Here is an 18,865-nt window from a genome sequence, read left to right on the forward strand (position 1 = left end):
TGGAGAGAGACTATGTTTCTCCTGTTTCCTAGTTACTGTTAATAAGTTTATCCCCTGCACCTGTCCCCTCTTGATTTGGTTCCTTTTGTGGTTCAGGGGGAGTCGCTGTCCAGAGCATCAGCTCTGAAGCCAAGTGTGGTTAGACCAGTGTGGTGTAACCAATAACACTTGGTGCTCCTGCTCCCTGACCTTGCACAGCGTCTGTGCAAGGAGGCTCCTGGGGGGGAAGTGTGCTTCCGCCCATCCCGCGGTCAGCTGTGCACCAGGATATCCGTGCCGAGGGCAGGGAATACCAAGCGGGCAAAAGGTGGTGTCACGGGAGACGAATAGGTTTACCTGGGCCTACCCGAACAGCCTCTAAATGAGCTGGACTGCGCGGGGGTGGAGTCGCCACTCTCCACGAGGCATAAACTGGCGATAAAGCACGTCGGCTGTCTAGTTCAGTTTGCCCGGGATGTGTGTGGCCCGCAGGGAATGGGTCACCTGTTGACTCCACCGGAGGAGGCGTCGAGCAAGTTGTGTTAGCTGCTGTGAGCCTGACGATCTGTGTACGCTACAGCTGTAGTGCTGTCCTTGGACCAGCACGTGCTTGTCTCGCACGAGAGGCCGTAGCCTGCTCAGTGCAAGTAGCACAGCCCACAACTCTTGGCAATTGATATGCCAGCGCAGGCGGGGGTTCGTCCAACGCCCCTCCTGCGTGCCCGTTACACACTGCACCGCACCCCTGCAGGGAGACGTCAGTCGTCACCACGACCTGTCTCATAACCTGCCCAGACGGACCTGAGTCCGTTGAAAAAGTCATGGAAGACTTGGGGTTATGGTGCGTCGGAAGTAGGGCGTCATTACCATGCGCCTGCTGCCGGTGTGCCACGCTCTCCTCGGAACTCGACTCTGAAACCAGTGTTGGGGCGGTCTCATGTGCATCAACCCGAGGGGTATTAACCCGCGAGGACGCCATGTGTCCCAGGAGCCTCTGAATTATTTCAGGGAGACCGCTGTCTGGCTAAAATGTTCATTTCAGACAGTTCAACACTGGTTGGGCACATACTGCGGACAGGTGCGCCGACATGGTGACAGAGTTGAGTTCCATACCGAGAAAGAGGATACTCTGCACTGGGGAGAGCTTGCCCCTCTCTTGGTTGACCTGGAGTCCCAATCGATCTAGGTGCCGGAGCACCAGGTCCCTTTGTGTACATAACAGATCTCACGAGTGTGCAAAGATAGGCCAGTCGCTGAGATAGTTTAGTACCCGCTCGCCTTCCTCCCCTCAGGGAGAAAGGGCGGTTTCCACGATCTTCGTGAAGACCGTGGAGACAGGGACAGACCGAAAGGGAGGACATTGTACTGATATGCCCGCCTCTCGCACGCGAACCGTTGGAACGGCCGGTGTCGAGGAGGATCGAGACATGAAAGTAAGCGTCCTTCAGGTCGATTGCCACAAACAAATCATGACACCTGATAGATGTCAGGACGCACCTCTGTGTGAGCACCCGAACGGCAGCTTGTGAAGGTGCTCTGTTCAGGGTACGCAGACCTTTGGGGGCAACCCGCCGTCTTTCTTGGGAACGGTGAAGTGCGGGTCGTGACCCACTGAACATCTTGGTTTTGAGGGACGAACTCGATGCCTGTTTTGCCAGAAGGGTGGTGACCTCTACCCGAGGAATGGAGGCGTCCCTGCCTCTGACAGAGGGAGAGATGATGCCCCGAAACCTGGGAGAGTCTCTGGCGAACTGGATCGAGTAACCAAGAAGGACCGCCCTCATTAGCCAGCGAGACAGTGTGGGCAGCTCTCGAGCTCCCAGGGACTGTGACAGGGTAACCAAGGGGACGGTCTGCTTCATCATTCCCATGGGGGGTTCGTCTGCTGGCGGAGCTAACCATGTTGCGGGGGCCCCAGGAGGGAAGGTTGGCTCCGCCTTTTTACCTGCCTGGCGGGACAATGTCACGCACTGTCGGTTTGAGAGTGGTGACAGCTGTCGTATGTGTATGACCTCACGCCTCGCCAAGGTGTGAGGTCAGTTCGCCGTGCACAGTCCAGAGGAGTGTGCGATAGGCTGCAAGTACATCCGGGGAGAACCGAAAACTCTGCGAGTAAGTGGGAGCCAAGCCCTGAAAAGGGCCCGACTTTGGTGACGAGGCAGTAGTCGTCCCGTATCGACCGATCAGAGCCGTGGCTGTGAGGGTTCGGGCCCGATGTTGTTCTCTCTGGGGCAGACGCGATTTCTTAAAGACTGTAAGGGAAGCTCAGCTTCCCCTATAATTGTCAAAAAATGAATGGTCAAATATATGTACTATTATTTTAACATTTTATTGACTAAAAATGCGTTAAACACGTTCATCTCGAACGAAAACAATTTCGTTCAGACTCAGCTAATTAGGTCGGCTGATTCGATTTCCTTCTCATTCATTCCCGTAGCGTACAGTGCATTACTCTGTTGAAGCCCAGCGTCCATTGACTTCAATGGGGCTGCTTTAAACAGTTTTTTTCAGTGCTTAGAAACAAGACGGTCATTGGATAATGCTGCGATTATGTCCCGCCCACGGACGCTCAGCGTCTCTGGGATGAATGGAGGAGTAGGCTGGCCCGAACTCCGAGCGTCTGCGTGATGATTGGAGGGTCTGTCATCTCTTTTTATTCCACTTTTATGTCCTAAAACGCTCGTTTTTTGGGGTCGACAGCTTATAAAAACGTATTTCTTGTTTTTTTTTTGCTTGTTTGCTATACACATTTTTAACATTTTTTTTGTTATAAATCATAAATGACAAGGAGGCGGCAGCTTCTCGCAATGCAAAGAGACGGTTGGTGTGGGCGTGGGCGTGGTCTTCAGATTATGACACGTATCACTCTGTGTCTCCATTTCCAACTCAGTCCCATCGCGGATTTTGCTTGTGTAGTCGAAAGACAAACTGCTGCAACCTTCATCGTATAATTTACACAATTTCACACCACATTCATTGTTTCAGTTTAACATAATTCTCACATTTCCTCCCGTTGAGTTAAATATATATATATATATATATTAGATCGTTTGTTCATTAATTAAAGTCACTGGAAAAGACGCCTAGTTGGTACGACAGGGTTACAGAGCATTTTCTTGAAAAGGAACGTAGGACAGAATTTACATATAAATAAATGGAAAATGTTTATGATTTAGGCCGAAAATGAGCTTCCCCTCTTTAAAAGATCAGCAGCCGCCACTGCTCTGGGGTCTTCCCGTCAGTGTCCCTTCTCGAGAGAAGGTTTCTGACAGGGTGGAGGTTTCCCCCTCGACCTCTGCTACCGGGGTGCCGCCTGTGGGGGCACAGTAACCGGAGCCGATGTCGAAGGGGTCCTGGGTTGCAGGGAAGCAGACGTCACGTGAGATCTCGGAGGACTGTAGGCGGCCGAGTCGCGGCGTGAAAAAAATGCCTAATTGCCACTGTCTGCTTCACCGTCAAAAACTGCTGAGGTGACGGTGTTACCAACAACCCACCCTGCGAGATGAGTGCATCAAGAAAGCGGACTTCCTTGGTGTCACTCTTCTGCACAAGGTATAGCCAGGGGTGTCTCTCCTGGACCACTACCGTGGACATCGTCCGACCCAGGGCCCGTGCCGCCACCTTAGTCGCCCGTAGAGCACAGTCAGTGGCGGAGACCTCGTGGAGCTCTCTCCACTCCCTGGCCTGGCGGACCTGCAGGATGACCATGGCGTAGAGAGAGGAGGCAGCCTGGCCCGCGGCAGTGTAAGGCTTCGACACCAGTGATGCTGAAGTCCTACATGTGTTGGATGGTAGGCGTGGCCGATTCCCTCCAGGAGGTAGCCGCCTGCGGCACAGGTTCACCGCAGGCGCCCGTTCAACCCGGGGGATCTCGCCGTAGCCTTTGGCTGCCCCACCAACGAGGGAAGTAAGGGAGCCGGAGCTGGTTTCACTGGAACGGTCCGTGAGTGGAGCGTTCCAAGTTTTACAAAGCTCCTCATGCACCTCATGGCACCCGGGGTGCCATCACTGCGATCTCTGTGTCAATACTGTGGTGGCCCTCGTCAATAACATGGCACCCGGGGTGGGCGCGGTTTGCACCGCGCTCCGACCTCAGGAACTACGCATCCCCGGGTTAGCAAGGATGACATCACTTCTGCTTCCTCCTGAACTCGACCGGATTCGTCAGAGTCGGATGCCATTCTCCCTCCGATGCTGCGACTGACATCTCATCTACGTCACACATCGTTTCCGAGTGTGTGTGTTGGGGAAGTTCAGAAGAGCGAATCGGGTTTCGATCGGCCCGTGAGCACTTGGCTGGCGGGTTTACGTTCGCAGAGTTCCCCATATCACTAACGCTGCTAACGTGGGTCGTCATCGGGGCCGTAGCCACAGATGTCACAGCACAGGTAGCAGACGAAATGGTGGCTGGTTCCCGTAGGAAGACAACCACCCGTGACCGCAACTTCTGAAGGACAATCTGCCCAGTGCGGGCAAATGTGTCAACGAACGCTGCTTCAGCGTGCTGGACGCCCAGACGCCTAACGCAGCGATCGTGTCCATCCCCCTCCTCGATGAGGTTGCCGCACCCAAGTGAACAGCGGGACATGCCGCGCTGGAGAATGCTCAGTCAGTCCTGAAAAATGACTTTTTTAGAAAAAAATCTCTAACACCTCCGGAACCGCGGGCACGCCCAGTGGAAGGTCGCTGCAGTTAGGGACGATCCGCTGCAACACGTCGTAGATCCGGCAATGTAGAAGAAGAAGAATTCATTGAATTCGTTCTGTTCGTAGTCATGAGCGAAGGCGCTGAAGAACAAAAGGTAAATGAATGCTGCACGCCGGCTTCCTTTTATAATGGATATCCGGGGGCGGAGCCCGGCATGCAAATATCATTCGCCAAATTTCATTGGCCTTTTCTATAGTAGTCAGAGTTGATTGGTTCTCAAGGGTGAACCCCATCTGTCGTTCTCGACACAACGTCGAGAGACCGAAAAAAAGGGAACTACATTTCTGTTTGTTCCTCTGTTTAGTGATGCATCATTACAGCTCACCCACGGTTCAATACGAACCTCGGTTTTTCGCCCATGGTTTTCGGTTTCGTTAATGGAAATAAATGTGCGCTCATTGAGAAGGCCAAAGATAATATATTAACAAGATGTGCCATTGCCATTGCAAGAAAAAATAAAAGAAATCCAATACTAAATAGCTGCTTGGAGGCGCTCTTGCTATGATGTAAATAAACGTGCGCTGATTGGGAAAGGCTAAAGGAAATACATACCTATTAAAAAGGTTGAGCCCAATGCGGTATTGTCTCTTGCGAGTGAAGTCGCTGCTGAATGCTGGAGAGTCCCAGCTGTTTCGGGTGTCTTTGTGGTATGTCTGTTTGTTCAGACTCTGATCTCTCAGACTGTCTCTGGATGAGTTTATTGTGTCATTAGAGTTTGAGTTGCTGTTGATACTGTCATTGTCCCCATCAGAGAAGTCTGATTCTGACTTGATCTGACGGCTGCCGTTGGTGGCCAAGTGGCTCTCCAGCTGCCGATGTCTGAGGGGCTCCGGATCTCGAGAATGTCCATGTGCGATTCTCTTCGGAGTGGCCCGTTGTTCTGCTACTGTCCGTTCCTCAATATCCTGATGCTTAACTGAGCTGCATTCTGAACGATCGCTCGTTTCCGCTGAACTGTCGCTGGGTGGCTCGATGGTCAGAAGCGGTAAGTGGTTCATGCAGAGCTGCGGCTCCTGGCATCTGAGGGATGGAGAACTTCTGGAGCTAGTGTCCGCGTCCAGCTTGTCGTCTTTGTTGTCCATGGACCAGTACTTTTGCAAAGAATTGATGGACTGGGTGAGTTGCTCAGATTCAATGTTGGATGGATGCTCTACAGAGGTCTGAACAGGTGGAGAAATCTCCTCTTCATCAATGAAAAGCGTCACATTGCAGATCTCATTCAACTTGTGTCGGTCATCAGAGTGAGGGACCTCATCGTCCTCCTGACAAACTGCCCGCTCAGGCTGGATCTCCTCTTCATGCAGACCACGGCAGTTTAGTGCATCATCTATGGAGTCTGCCAATGACTTCACCTGCCTCGAAAATGTGTCCTCTAGCTCTGTGATCGTCTCTGTTAAATCACTTCGACATTCCGGGACTTCCAAAATGGCAGGAATCTTCTCTCCAGTTTGCAACACGGATCCTAAATGGCTTTTATCATCCATGAGAGACATTTGCCTTCCTTCGAAAAAGGAGCTGTGGGATTTCTCATGTCCATCAAAGGAAAACTGCATCCTCATGTTGGTCAAAAGCATCCTGCGGGACATGCGATTCTCTGACATGGAACTCCTGAGACGTTCAAAGTTCTTGTTCATTTGATATTGGCGGAAAGCTGTCTGAATCGTGCGAGCAGCGTGGCGGGTTATGAAACGGCCTCCATATTTCCGCTCAAGCATTTCCACCTTAGAGAACCAAGATATACACAGTTAGGGGTAACATAATAACCCCATCATGGACTCATTAGGGAGTACAGCAGAGATAACTTTGAACGTTTAAGAATATTCATTTTGATACATATGATTGAGATGATAATTTACAAACAGGAGTAAAAGTCAGTTTTTCTGATCTTTCGCATTGTACCTTCTTGTCCTGAAGATCTGTGGAGAGCTCATAGCTTTCAGAGAGAGACCGTGAGCGTTTGATGGCCTCCTCCTCTGCCTGTTTGCGAAGGATCGACTGGGAGTGTTGTAGTTTGGGCCGCTGAGGGCGTTGTGATGTTGGCTGGATTCCGTGGCCGTACACCAAACTGTCAAACTGGTCCGGACTGAGGGAAGAACTGTGTGACATTGGGCCACGGCCACATCCTGCTCTGCTGTCCAAGGTAGGACCAGGCTCACTGCTTTGAACGTCCCCCTCCACACTGGACAGGACAAAAGAGCAAAAGATTTATGGCTTATTTGCATTTAACAATGTCTTTCGACATTGGCTTATACAGGTTTATACAGGTTATACAGGCTTATACAGGTTATGCCTTGTTAACATTTACTCAATAATTCAGTCAGATTATCTTGGTTTATCAAATGATAAACCAAGCGGCATCTGACTATTAAAGTGTCCACACCTGGTTTAACCTGTGTGATGTGACATGAAAACCAGCTTGTGACGCATCCAGTGTGGACAAACATTTCAATTATAATGGGTTCCAATGAGTTCTGTGGTCTTTTGTTGTGTAACACTGCGCCGCATTCGGTGTAGATACGTTGTAAGAGAGATACTACAAGTTATAGAATTGGAAAAAAATAAGGTTGGAAAAAACAGGTCTATGCCAATACTGTCGACCACAATACAATATTTTTTTTTCAAAGCATCATATCTTTGTAACGCATCACGTATACAAGAATACGTAAAAACATATGCAAGATTTTACAGAATAGAGATGTAACTGTCATCACTGCGATCTCTGTGTCAATACTGTGGTGGCCCTCGTCAATAATTTAAGGGAAAGATATTAATGTATGAAGTTAAGGTTGTGGTAAAAACACACTACATTATTTTAAATGTAGAATAAACGTAACAAGTATGTTCACCATGACTTTAATGGGAACGAGGATATATAGAAAATGTAAGGATTCTGACTTTAAACAGTAGGGTTATGCAAGTGCTTTGTTTCATTTCATCATGTGTCATTTAAAGAAAGCTAGTATTGAAAGTTGTGACAGATAACAAAGATTTGCGATGCACTGCAATATCGTAAAGAGATAAAGCAGCGCAAGAGAACCCGTGAATTCATTGTCAATGCCAGATGAGATGAGCCACTGCTGGTGAGCGCCCTTTAAACCAGTTTTAACTAGAAGTGAGCAGTTTTATCAATATTAGCTGACGGCTTCAGAGGGACTCTTTCAGTCATTGACGGGATGACCTCCTCGCAGGCGAGTTGCAAACACTGAAGATTGATGCGCGTGGTTGTCGGTGGTGGGGCCGAACAACAAAACGAACAAACTTAAAAATTAACATCATCCTCTCAAAACAATGAAAACAGAAGATTTCTTTATTTAGCTGCACATGCCAACAAGAAAATAAAGTGGACATGTAAAATGGAATTTCCACACTAGGGTTATTATAGTGCTAAACCTTTCCCTGCACTGATTAAATGGTGATTAAATGTAGGCTAACACTAGTCCGCTGCTAATTAGCTTATTATTTCACTATGGACATTGAGCCAACAGGTTAATACCACTCACAGACTACATGCCAGTGGTTCTCAACTCTGGCCCTTGAGATCCATTTTCCTGCAGAGTTTATCCCCAACTCTGATATAAAACACCTGAACAAGCTAATCATTTAAGTGCAGATTGCACAGTAGCTATAGGCTACCCACCTTTCTTGGTGAAAAACTGGGTTACAGTTTGACACCCTTTCCTTTGTCTTTCCTCTCTCTCTTTTCTCTCTTTCCTTTTTTGAAAAACAGATTTTGATTCAACGTTACTAGGCAACATTGTGGTCACTGTAGTTCTAGAGCATCTACTCCAACTAAACATCGTCACTGAGAGAGCTAAGGCAAGACCAAACCAATTCATGCAGATACAGGGGGGTGGTCGGTCAATATGGATTACTTTTGGTCAATGGGGATTTTTTACTTTTAATGCCAAAAACAAAGAGATCATTAATTGTATTATTATATACAACTATATAGTGAATGATGATGGTTTGATGATTTTATATTTGTTATACAGATTTTTGGGGCCCCTGTCAGTCATGGGCCCTTGGAATTGTCCTAAGTTTTCCCCCCTACGGTCCAGAAGATAAAACTGAACAATGAGCTGCTTCTGACAACAGACCTGAATAAACAAGTATATTTACAGAAGCATTGCAACGGCCGGGTACAGTTAAATTCTCTAATTAAGCTTTGATGTAGCGCCCTAAAAATGAAAATAAATTCAAACATAAACCATACATTGGCACGTTTGTAAATAACCATACCATAAACCTCTTTTCCAGCATATATAAAGCTTATAAAACCAAGATACACAAGACCTTTACACCAATCTATGTGAGCCGATAGTGTTTCTTAATGAGAGACATTACTCACTCATGCTTACTCTTCACAGACTTTGCGTGAGACAACTTTCCAAAAAAAGTTTTTCTGCTCCCTAAGAAGTCCCGTTTCTTCAGGTTATCTGCCATTAAGAGTCACAAGACCAAAGTGCAATGTAGTATCCCACACAGAGCCAAAGTCTCCACTGATAAAACCAATGATTTACAAACAACTACATAATGCACGCTTATTGCCACAAACTCATCTGGATGTCGATTGTATTGCTCAAATAATCGCATATAGAGAAGATAAAGTGCCTTTAATAACTTTCTCTTACAAGTCTTCATAAAACACAGCCATATCTCTAGTCAGAGGTCTGTGCTGTACTTTAGGCTGCACAAACAGAACGTTTTACTATGACCTGGAATGTAAACCAAGCACACCTTTATGCAACTAATCAAAATTCTGTTGGTTTATGTAATATTATAATACAGTAGGTTGCCACTCATTCAAATGTTGTTAGCAGGAATACATAAAAACACATACTACAATCTTAGCAATATACGTGCTACTATGGTTCTGTAACATCTGCTCTGTCTTCGTTGACCATTCCCCCCGCACCAGAGCTATATTCCCGCTACCCTTGTTCTTAATCACCAGACTTTTAACCCTTCAACTACATTTCCCATCAACCACTGCACCCCTCTGACATCATCGATTACCCTTCGCTCCTGACACTCATTATTTACTTCACATCAACCCCATCCCATGGACTCTATTTATATCCAGTGTCTTGTTAGTTGTCCAGTTTAGTTGTATTTTGTCTTGTCTATATGCTACTTGGACTCTCTTGGTGGTTTCTGGCACCATTTTATCCTGTGGATGTTACAGAGTGGATTATACCTGTTGGATTATCTTTTGTTCCCTTGGATGTTTAATTTGTGAATTCCGTGGATGTTACTGAGTGGATTATACCTGTTAGATTGTCTTTTGTTCCCTTAGATGCTTAATACTTGAACAATACCCAGTTGAACTAGTTTCATTAAAATATTACCTATCACCTCAGCTCTCTGTGTGGCATCGTTCCTCTGACATATTGTTACAGTCTCCATGCAGTGATGCCATAGAAGAGCCATTTTTGGTTCCCCAAAGAACCCTTCAGTCAACCGTTCCTAAAAGACGTTATTACATTTTACTAGAATCTTTTCCCACCACCAATAACTTTTTGTGCAACCCAAAGGTTCTGTATATGTGTAAGTTTTTTTTTGGAACCATACAGCACAACAAATAACATTAAAGTAACCTTTATTTTTACCGCATCTTCATATTGTATGCTTTTGCTTTTCCGTCTTGATTTGCCTACCTAATCAGTTTACAGATTCATTTATGTTCATCACTTTACACCGTTTTCAGGGTCCTGTCGAATGATGCAAAATTGCATCACTGTTTGGTACAGTCTAGTAAAATACCCCAAACTGATACTGACAGCTAATACAACCCATATCAAATTCAGAAATGTTCTTAGTTCCTGACTATAATGTCAGCATATTAAAAACACAAAGACTATGTCCGCCACACAACAAACACAATACAGTGAAATTCACACTTATTGCATAACATATCATGAGATGCATCTCGTCCACCATCTGTCCTGGCAAACAGTGACGCGCTGCTCTCTCATGGGTGGTGAGGCTCCCTTAAACAAACATGTCAGCACACAGTTCACAAACCATGGTGTGAACACGTCAAACATTTTATCATTAATAAACAAGTAATTGAGCTATGCATAACATTAACAGTAGAAAATCAGTAGATGGGGTTTAATATGCCAAGTATTATGTGCAAAAACAAAAGAGTCATCATGTTTCATGACATAAAATATGAGAAATATCCACATTTCATCGGCATCCACAATTCCAGATAGCATCATGTTCGTCATTTTAGGCTTTCCATATTTGAATAATTTTCATAAATGTTGTGTAACATTCTTGAAATAAGTCTTTGGTACTTCTATTTACACCTATGTATGTTTGCCTCTGGAAATGAGATAACTAGTGGTTTGAAAAGCGTGTGTGCACTGAAAGTGATTGACTTGCACTTCACTAATGAAGTCGTTTCTCCATCATAAGTCACTGTAACTAGGAACAGCTGTTGTGTGATTGAAAGCAAAAATGATAACATTTCCTCATCCGGTCCGTCCTTACAGACTGCACTGCAAGAGCTGTAGGTTTAAATTTAGAGTAAATTTAAAACTCTATTTTTTGTACCTCTGCAGGTATATACAAAACATAAAATGTTGTACTTTTTGCGTACATAATTGTACCTTAAGGACCTATTGCTTCCCCTAAGGAGTACAGTTACGTTTTGTTTCATTAACACGCTTAATTGTACCTTTACGTTTTTTGCCTGTATTCTGAATTTACAATTCAGAAAAAGACTGCATTTGGATCCTCACCCCCATGTTATCTGTGCAGTGTATCTGTGTAAAAATAATGAAAGGTATAGTTCGTTCAACAGTTCTGGCATCATTTGCTCTTGCTCTTCCATTTAATTGAACATTTTCTTGTTCATTTTTACCTGTGCTATTTCAGAGTACAATATTTTACTATTATAAGGAAAATATAACAAGTTTTTGCTACAATTTTGACCATTTTGACCAATTTTGACCACCGAATTTGAAATTATAACAAGTGGGTGTTGCAAATGTTTAACTGGTTTAAATTCAAAGCATGTTCTCTGTGAGTCACTGCTGAGCCCAGAAAAACACTGAATCCCGTCACAGGAATGTATAGTAAGAGATTAATTTTAAGGGAGCTAATGTGTGCGTGTTTGCAGGAGAAGTGGATTTCTGTCAGACTATCCGTATGTAGTCTTTCCGTATGGAATTTCCAACATTCCAGTTGACTAGACGGATGAGAAGAGTGTCCGGAAACAGCTATAGGAGTTTGGGGAGACCAGCATGTTAATGAAGAGCAGACTTCAGCCCTGTGTGTGTCAGTGGTCTCAAGTAGACTGAATCACAGCAAAAACAAGATAACCTTCATTATGTGGAAGCTGTATTAATTATCTAATGTACGTATGGACACTTACAGGTCACATGCAACACGGTATTTCACATTTCACAAAAAAATATGTTAGGTTTAATGTGGCATCCACTGAAAGTCACCACGACATGTCCTTGTAAAAACGTCTCAGAAAAGTGAGAAGAAATTATTTGTTAGAAGATGCCATTTACTCTTGTACTTTTGACATTTTTATGTGTAAATTCTTGTTGGACTGAGGTATTTTGCATCTGTAAATCAGAGCATACATCTCACATTCACTACATCAAGATATTATCATGTTTCTGCTTATTTGGATAAGTGTTGTGTTTAGCAAATCAAAGGTCATTGGTTTGAGCCCAGGGAACTAAAATACAGAAAAATTATGAAGATTGAACCTGCCAGATGCATAAATGTAAACATTATTATTGACAACCAATTGATCACACATCTTATTAACAATGCACCCATCAAAATACTGCTGTAGTAATGTCCAGTGAGTGCTAACTGCAGGCCTGTTGGCACAGGATATGAGGCGCTTGTTATATGTCCTCCAGGACAGGAAACAGCTGTTCCTGCTGATGTTATTCTTTTATCAAACTCAGCTGTGCTGAAATGTAACATAGCACACAATACTGAAATAATAAAACAACTCGCACTCAAAGAGGTAGCCTACTGATTCACCCCCTGTGGTCAAAAAGCAAGTTTTGGTGTTTTCGATATGCTATGTCCAAATGAAACATTTTAAATCCATGAATATTTTCTCCATGAAACTGCAGTTTAAATTTACATAAAACATTGCTCCTGTTTTTAATGTCATAAACCTGTAACTAATCACATCAACACATTTGATTGTGTGTATAAACAGTTCAAGCCATAGATGTGTTGGGACGCATGGCACATAGATTCAGCGCTGAAACGGCACAGCTTTTATGCGAGTATGTGCTGTTTACATCTGTATGTACGTGTATATCAATGGTCCTTGCTGGTGCGAATGAGTGGACGCGGGGACAAATTCGCATATAAATCCACATATGCTAAATGAGGTAACATGGGTTTTTTGAAGAAATTATTGTCCTGGGGAAAAACTTTTACACATGCTATTTTGGTGCTCAATGATGTGTTTTAAATTATACAATTATGGACCGCATTGGGACTTTAATACAATAACAGCATTTCATTTCATTTATGTTTTTGGTATTCCAATTTAAAGTGCTTTACGAGCTTTGATCATCAGCCAGTGGCGGCTGCTGATCTTTTAAAGAGGGGAGCTCATTTTCGGCCTAAATCATAAAAATTGTCCATTTATTTATATGTAAATTCTGCCCTACGTTCCATTTCAAGAAAATGCTCTGTAACCCTGTCGTACCAACTAGGCGTCTTTTCCAGTGACTTCAATTAATGAACAAACGATCTAATATATATATATATATATATATATATATATATATTTAGCTCAACGGGAGGAAATGTGGGGATTATGTTAAACTGAAACAATGAATGTGGTGTGAAATTGTGTGAAATATAGGATGAAGGATGCAGCAGTTTGTCTTTCGACTACACATGCAAAATCCGCGATGGGACTGAGTTGGAAATGGGGACACAGAGTGATACGCGTCATAATCTGAAGACCACGCCCACGCCCACAAAACCTTCTCTTTGCATTGCAAGAAGCTGCCGCCTCCTTGTCATTTATGATTTATAAAAAAAAAAAATGTCTAAAAGCTGATATGTGACAATGTGTATAGCAAACAAGCTAAAAAAATACGTTTTTATAAACTGTCGACCCCAAAAAACGAGCGTTTTAGGACATAAAAGTGGATTCAAAAGAGAATGACAGACCCTCCAATCATCACGCAGACGCTCGGAGTCCGGGCCAGCCCACTCCTCCATTCATCACAGAGACGCTGAGCGTCCGTGGGCGGGACATAATCGCAACATTATCCAATGACCGTCTTGTTTCTAAGCACTGAAAAAAAAACTGTTTAAAGCAGCCCCATCGAAGTCAATGGACGCTGGGCTTCAACAGAGTAATGCACTGTACGCTACGGGAATGAATGAGAAGGAAATCGAATCAGCCGACCTAAGTAGCTGATTCTGAACGAAATTGTTTTCGTTCGAGATGAACGTGTTTAACGCAGTTTAAGTCAATAAAATGTTAAAATAATAGTACATATATTTGACCATTCATTTTTTGACAATTATAGGGGAAGCTGAGCTTCCCTTGCAGTCTTAAAGAAATCGCGTCTGTCATCAGCATGTGTTCCCCAAGAATCAAACCCATGACCTTTGTGCTGCAAACTCAATACTCTATCAATAGAGCTCCAGGAATACTAGACGAACAGTGGGAATGCAAAACAGCTCGAAAAAAACGGTTAAGTACAGACCTTCCAAAACAACACTGAACATTTAAAGATCTCTCTCTCGCAATTTAAATTTTTTCAATTTAAGCGTGCTTTATTGGCATAACAAAATGTAAATTCGTATTGCCAAAGCATTTGCAGCTGGGCAGCATACAGATTGTGCAAGTATGTATACTAACGAAAAGAAAGATTCAAAGAAATTCAACAAACATAATATATTCTTTTCTACAGCAAGACCGATGATGAAGGTCATTTTACCCAAAGGCCATTTTAAGAACATCACTTTTAAGGTTTTTTTCCTCTCATACGTGCTCTCAGCAAGGTGAAAAAAGACAAGTACTTGAAATAAATTGACAAGCTACTGTAAAACATTGCTTTAGATGGGTTATAGTCAGGTCTTACCAGCTGTCTCGCTCCAGCTCAAGTAGAGACTGTGTTTTTTTGGAGTTACACTGTAAACACCACATATCTGCTGAAAAGCCCGCGTCCACAAGTCAACCATCGTGAGATCGAAACACTCCGCCATTCTGAGAAGAACACAGTAACAACAGTACAGACTCCATAACTGCTGTCAATGGGACAACTCTAACTGTGAGGGGGCGGAGTCAGTGTGTCGTATCAGGAGTGATTCCACCCACAGATCTGATGCTGATCGATGAAACACGGCCTCCTTACATGTCACAAAGTAGAGTGGAGCCATCGAATGAACATTCACGTTGCGGCAAAGGAATGCTAGTGGGGAAAGAGGAAGCACCTATTAATAGAGCTCTTTTTGGGTGGGTGGGGGTATCGGGTTGGCTTTAGCACTCATGTTGATTTTTTCAGAGAGGATCTCCGGAAGTTGTTTGAGTGACCTAAATTAGGAAGTCAGTATGACGTCTCATTTATCTTTCATCTTAAGGGATAGTTCATCCAAATATAACAATTATTCTGTGGGACAGAATCTATTTTGAGAAATGTCTCAATGTGTCTAATTTGTCACTGACTGAGAAATGACCAGAGGGTCTGTAAATGATGAACTATCCCTCTACTCTGGCTGTATTTCAACTTTATGTAATTCTATACCTTGATTAGTTGAGCACTGCATTAGCAAAGCAAAGGAAACCCAGAAAACACACATACTTATAAACAATCTATAGACTAAATGGATAATATGAGCATCTTCCAAATGCGTAAATGTAATACAGGGACAAGATCCTTATTGATAGTATACACAGTGGCCATGCAGCATTGCTGCTACCAAAATGTAATTTGTTCTGTATTATATTCCTTTAAATGTCTGCTTGTATTCACTGATTATTCATTTCCAAGAGTTTGGATGTTCAGTTTACTAAATTAATATTTTTTTATCAAACTTGCTCTGAGTGTGTATCATAAGTGCAACAAAAAATGTGGGCGGGATTTAATTTCGTTATTCTGGAATTGACTGTATTGATGAATGTCAACAATATACGGAGATATATGTCATGAAAAGAAGGAGGAGGAGACTGATTTTGTTTAAAATTATGAAGGTAAACTAAGAAGGCTTTTTAAAACCTTATAGGCCTTATACTTATCATTCTTGGTTGAATGTCCCCATTGTTGTAAGCAATATAATTATCCAATCAAACCACAGCTACTAATCCAAACAAGCATGCGAAAAGTTCCCACAGTTCTGAATGCATGCAAGTTTCACAAAATACTTTCATGACACTATGATGAGTTGCTAGCTGGCATTTGAGGTAAATAAAAGAAAATAAGTATACTTCCAGATGGTCAACCATTTCCTTCACAAGGACACAGTGCAATGCGTCTGCACTGCTAGAAAAAGGTGACCAGCAGGACATCTTTTCTCCCTGTGGAGAAAATTACAGCTTCCTTCAGTTTGCTGCATCTCAAACTTGAAACTCCATACAAATTCAGAGGTACAAACATGCGCAAGTCAGCAGTTACAAAGAGAAGAATGACAGCAGATGTCTGGGAGCGTGTGATGCTTAGTCCTGCTCATATGTGTTCATAGCAGCTGACCAGACAACTTGTGTCACCTGTCACGCATGTTTTAAATATGCATTGATGTGATACTGATATATCTGACATATTAGATATCACACTGTTTCCCCTTTTAAACAGTTACTCTTTTTGGCATAATAAGGATCCAAGGACACTTATGCAACAGATCATTTTAGCACCACAGAAACACACCCCCAGTCAAAGTAAAATGGTCAACCAACCCAAGGGCACCTGAAAATTAACCAAACGTCACGTACTTGCATAATACCCAGCTACTGGCTGCTTCGGTCCATCCACAAACAACAGCTGAGTAAGTGATTTCACTACACTACAGTATGTCGAGGAAATGCTGTTTCTTCACTGTCAGAGCAAAATTACATTTTATGGACTTTCAAAGAAATGAAAAATTCATCGGTTAATACAGTTCCTCAGTTCTACTGGATAATGCTGTTATTTCACCTTTACATTACATATACTGTATGCACTGGGCAGACGCTTTTATCTTAAGCAATTTAGAGGAAATTTTAAATATACATGTTAACATATTTGTTTACTGGGATTAAATTATTTTAATCTAATCCCAGTTACTGCTAAAGACAATTTGACACTTCAGGATCTCTACCTGTAAGTATTCAGTTGTGTAGAGCAATGGAAATTGTCTGTCTTTCTTACTGTCTTTAATAGTTGCCTTTTTGTCTGTCTCTCCTTACGGCGCCAAAGGTAAAAGCTTCCCACCTTTTCTAAAAGCTCTGGGACCCTCTGCCTACCTATCCACTGGAAGATTACAAATTTCATGAAAGCGCTCACGTCTGACCCAGGTCAGTCACCGTGGCTTCGCTGAGATTGTGATACGGCACAGCGTTGTGGCGGGTTTTAATAGGAACCCCATCTGTTGGTTCAACACAACGTCGAGAGACCCACAGAAAGGGAACATCTTGGTTACGGATGTAACCTCAGTTCCCTGATGGAGGGAACGAGACGTTTTGTCCTTCTTGCCACAAACACATGCCGACTGCTGCAGTAGTCATGAAAGGCTCTCAGGCTCCTCAGAACAAAAGGTGAATGAATGCAGCACGCCGTCTCCATTTTATACCCGGATATCCGGGGGCGGAGTCCGGCACGCAAATTTCATTGGTCTCTTTCAAAACCAGTCGAAGTGATAGGTTCTCAAAGGCGAACCCCATCTGTCGGTTCGACACAACGTCTCGTTCCCTCCATCAGGGAACTGAGGTTAAATCCGTAACCAAGTCGTTTTCACTGTTTTTTGTCTGAGGTTTTAGATTATGATTTGAAAATCATCTAGTTTGTTGTAGGTTTAAAGACCATGTAGTAGATTAATACAGAAAGTTATTCATAAGATTATCCAATTCCTCCATTTGACAAAACCCCACACACACTTATCCACACCTTCAGTACAAAAACATCTTGTCTCTTCACTATCATCATCTTACCATATTAGTTTATAGTTTTCTAGCCAGCAGAGGGAGCAAAAACATCGTTGTTGAGCTGTACCCCAGTGAATTGCACTCACCAGGAACTGACCATTTTGTTAACGATAGAAATACAAACATACAGAAATAAAAGACATCATGTTTGTGTTCGTGTGAAACAGTTTTAAAAATGTACTATTTATAGTATGTGTTTATGTAAAATTATATTTTTGTTAATTCTGTAAACTACTAACAGTATTTCTCCCAAATCTAAAATAAAAATATTGTTTCTATTTGCATTTATTTGCAGAAAATGAAAACTGGAGAAACAGGTAAAATTTATATATAATATATAATTTATATATTATATTATATATAAACATTTATATATATTTTTTTAAACTGTGCATTTTAATTAATATCAATCAAACTGCAGTTGGTTTGTTTTAATTTAAGATATAATAACTCTAACAGCAAAAATACAGCCAACTAACAAAATAAAACACATTAAAACATGATAATAAATTCTTTTTTAAACGGAGTCATCTCATTTTGGAACTCTTCATATGTAGATTTGTAACTGTACTTTACATTTTAATACAATTTATGTTATGCATCCTTTAAACCAGTGGTTCTCAAAAGGGTAGCCTAGCTGACCTCAAGATGACCAATATTTAAAATGATCCAAAATGAGCATTCAAATACACACAATAAAATCTTATAATTTGGACGTTTTTATAATTAAAAACCATTTTTCCAGTTACTGTTTAACTAAAAAATTTCATTGGTTAGCAATTTTGAACCTTAGAGTCAAAATGGTTGAGAACCCCTGCTCTAGACCATGAATTCAGTGTTATTTCATTGAATGTTTATTCTGAATTAGTTTAAACTCAGCTTCAAGGAATCAAAAAAACTGGACTATAGTTTCGATAATTTCCAAATAAAGGCAATTTGTCAAGGTTTACAATTACAATGGTGAAGCTTTTAGAACCATAACAAAGCAGGTCAAATGTTTCTGCTCCTATGTTTAGAGATGTTCAGAACAATTCATCCGTGAATAAC

The 18,865-nt window shown here is 42.6% G+C and overlaps 1 protein-coding gene across 15 annotated transcripts in view; it reads right to left on the bottom strand.

Annotated features, from left to right (window-relative positions):
- Window positions 1-18,865, bottom strand: part of iqsec1a (IQ motif and Sec7 domain ArfGEF 1a) — a 108,937-nt gene that overhangs the window by 54,404 nt on the left and 35,668 nt on the right. For 12 of the 15 annotated variants that reach the window (XR_008904804.1, XR_008904805.1, XM_056732458.1 and 9 more), the window contains 2 exons: window positions 6,586-6,865; window positions 5,239-6,407 (listed from right to left, as the gene is read on the bottom strand). Coding sequence is in view for 12 of the 15 variants with exons in the window: in XM_056732458.1 (XP_056588436.1) it covers window positions 5,239-6,407; window positions 6,586-6,865 (1,449 nt within the window). In the remaining 3 variants the exon portion in view is untranslated. Of the gene's footprint in view, window positions 1-5,238; window positions 6,408-6,585; window positions 6,866-9,034; window positions 9,977-14,786; window positions 15,099-18,865 lie in introns of those variants that run through there. The other 3 variants (XM_056732464.1, XM_056732462.1, XR_008904807.1) reach the window with 3 other exon arrangements.

Source organism: Triplophysa dalaica, chromosome 20, assembly GCF_015846415.1.
Source record: "Triplophysa dalaica isolate WHDGS20190420 chromosome 20, ASM1584641v1, whole genome shotgun sequence".
In the NCBI taxonomy this organism is placed as follows: domain Eukaryota; kingdom Metazoa; phylum Chordata; class Actinopteri; order Cypriniformes; family Nemacheilidae; genus Triplophysa; species Triplophysa dalaica.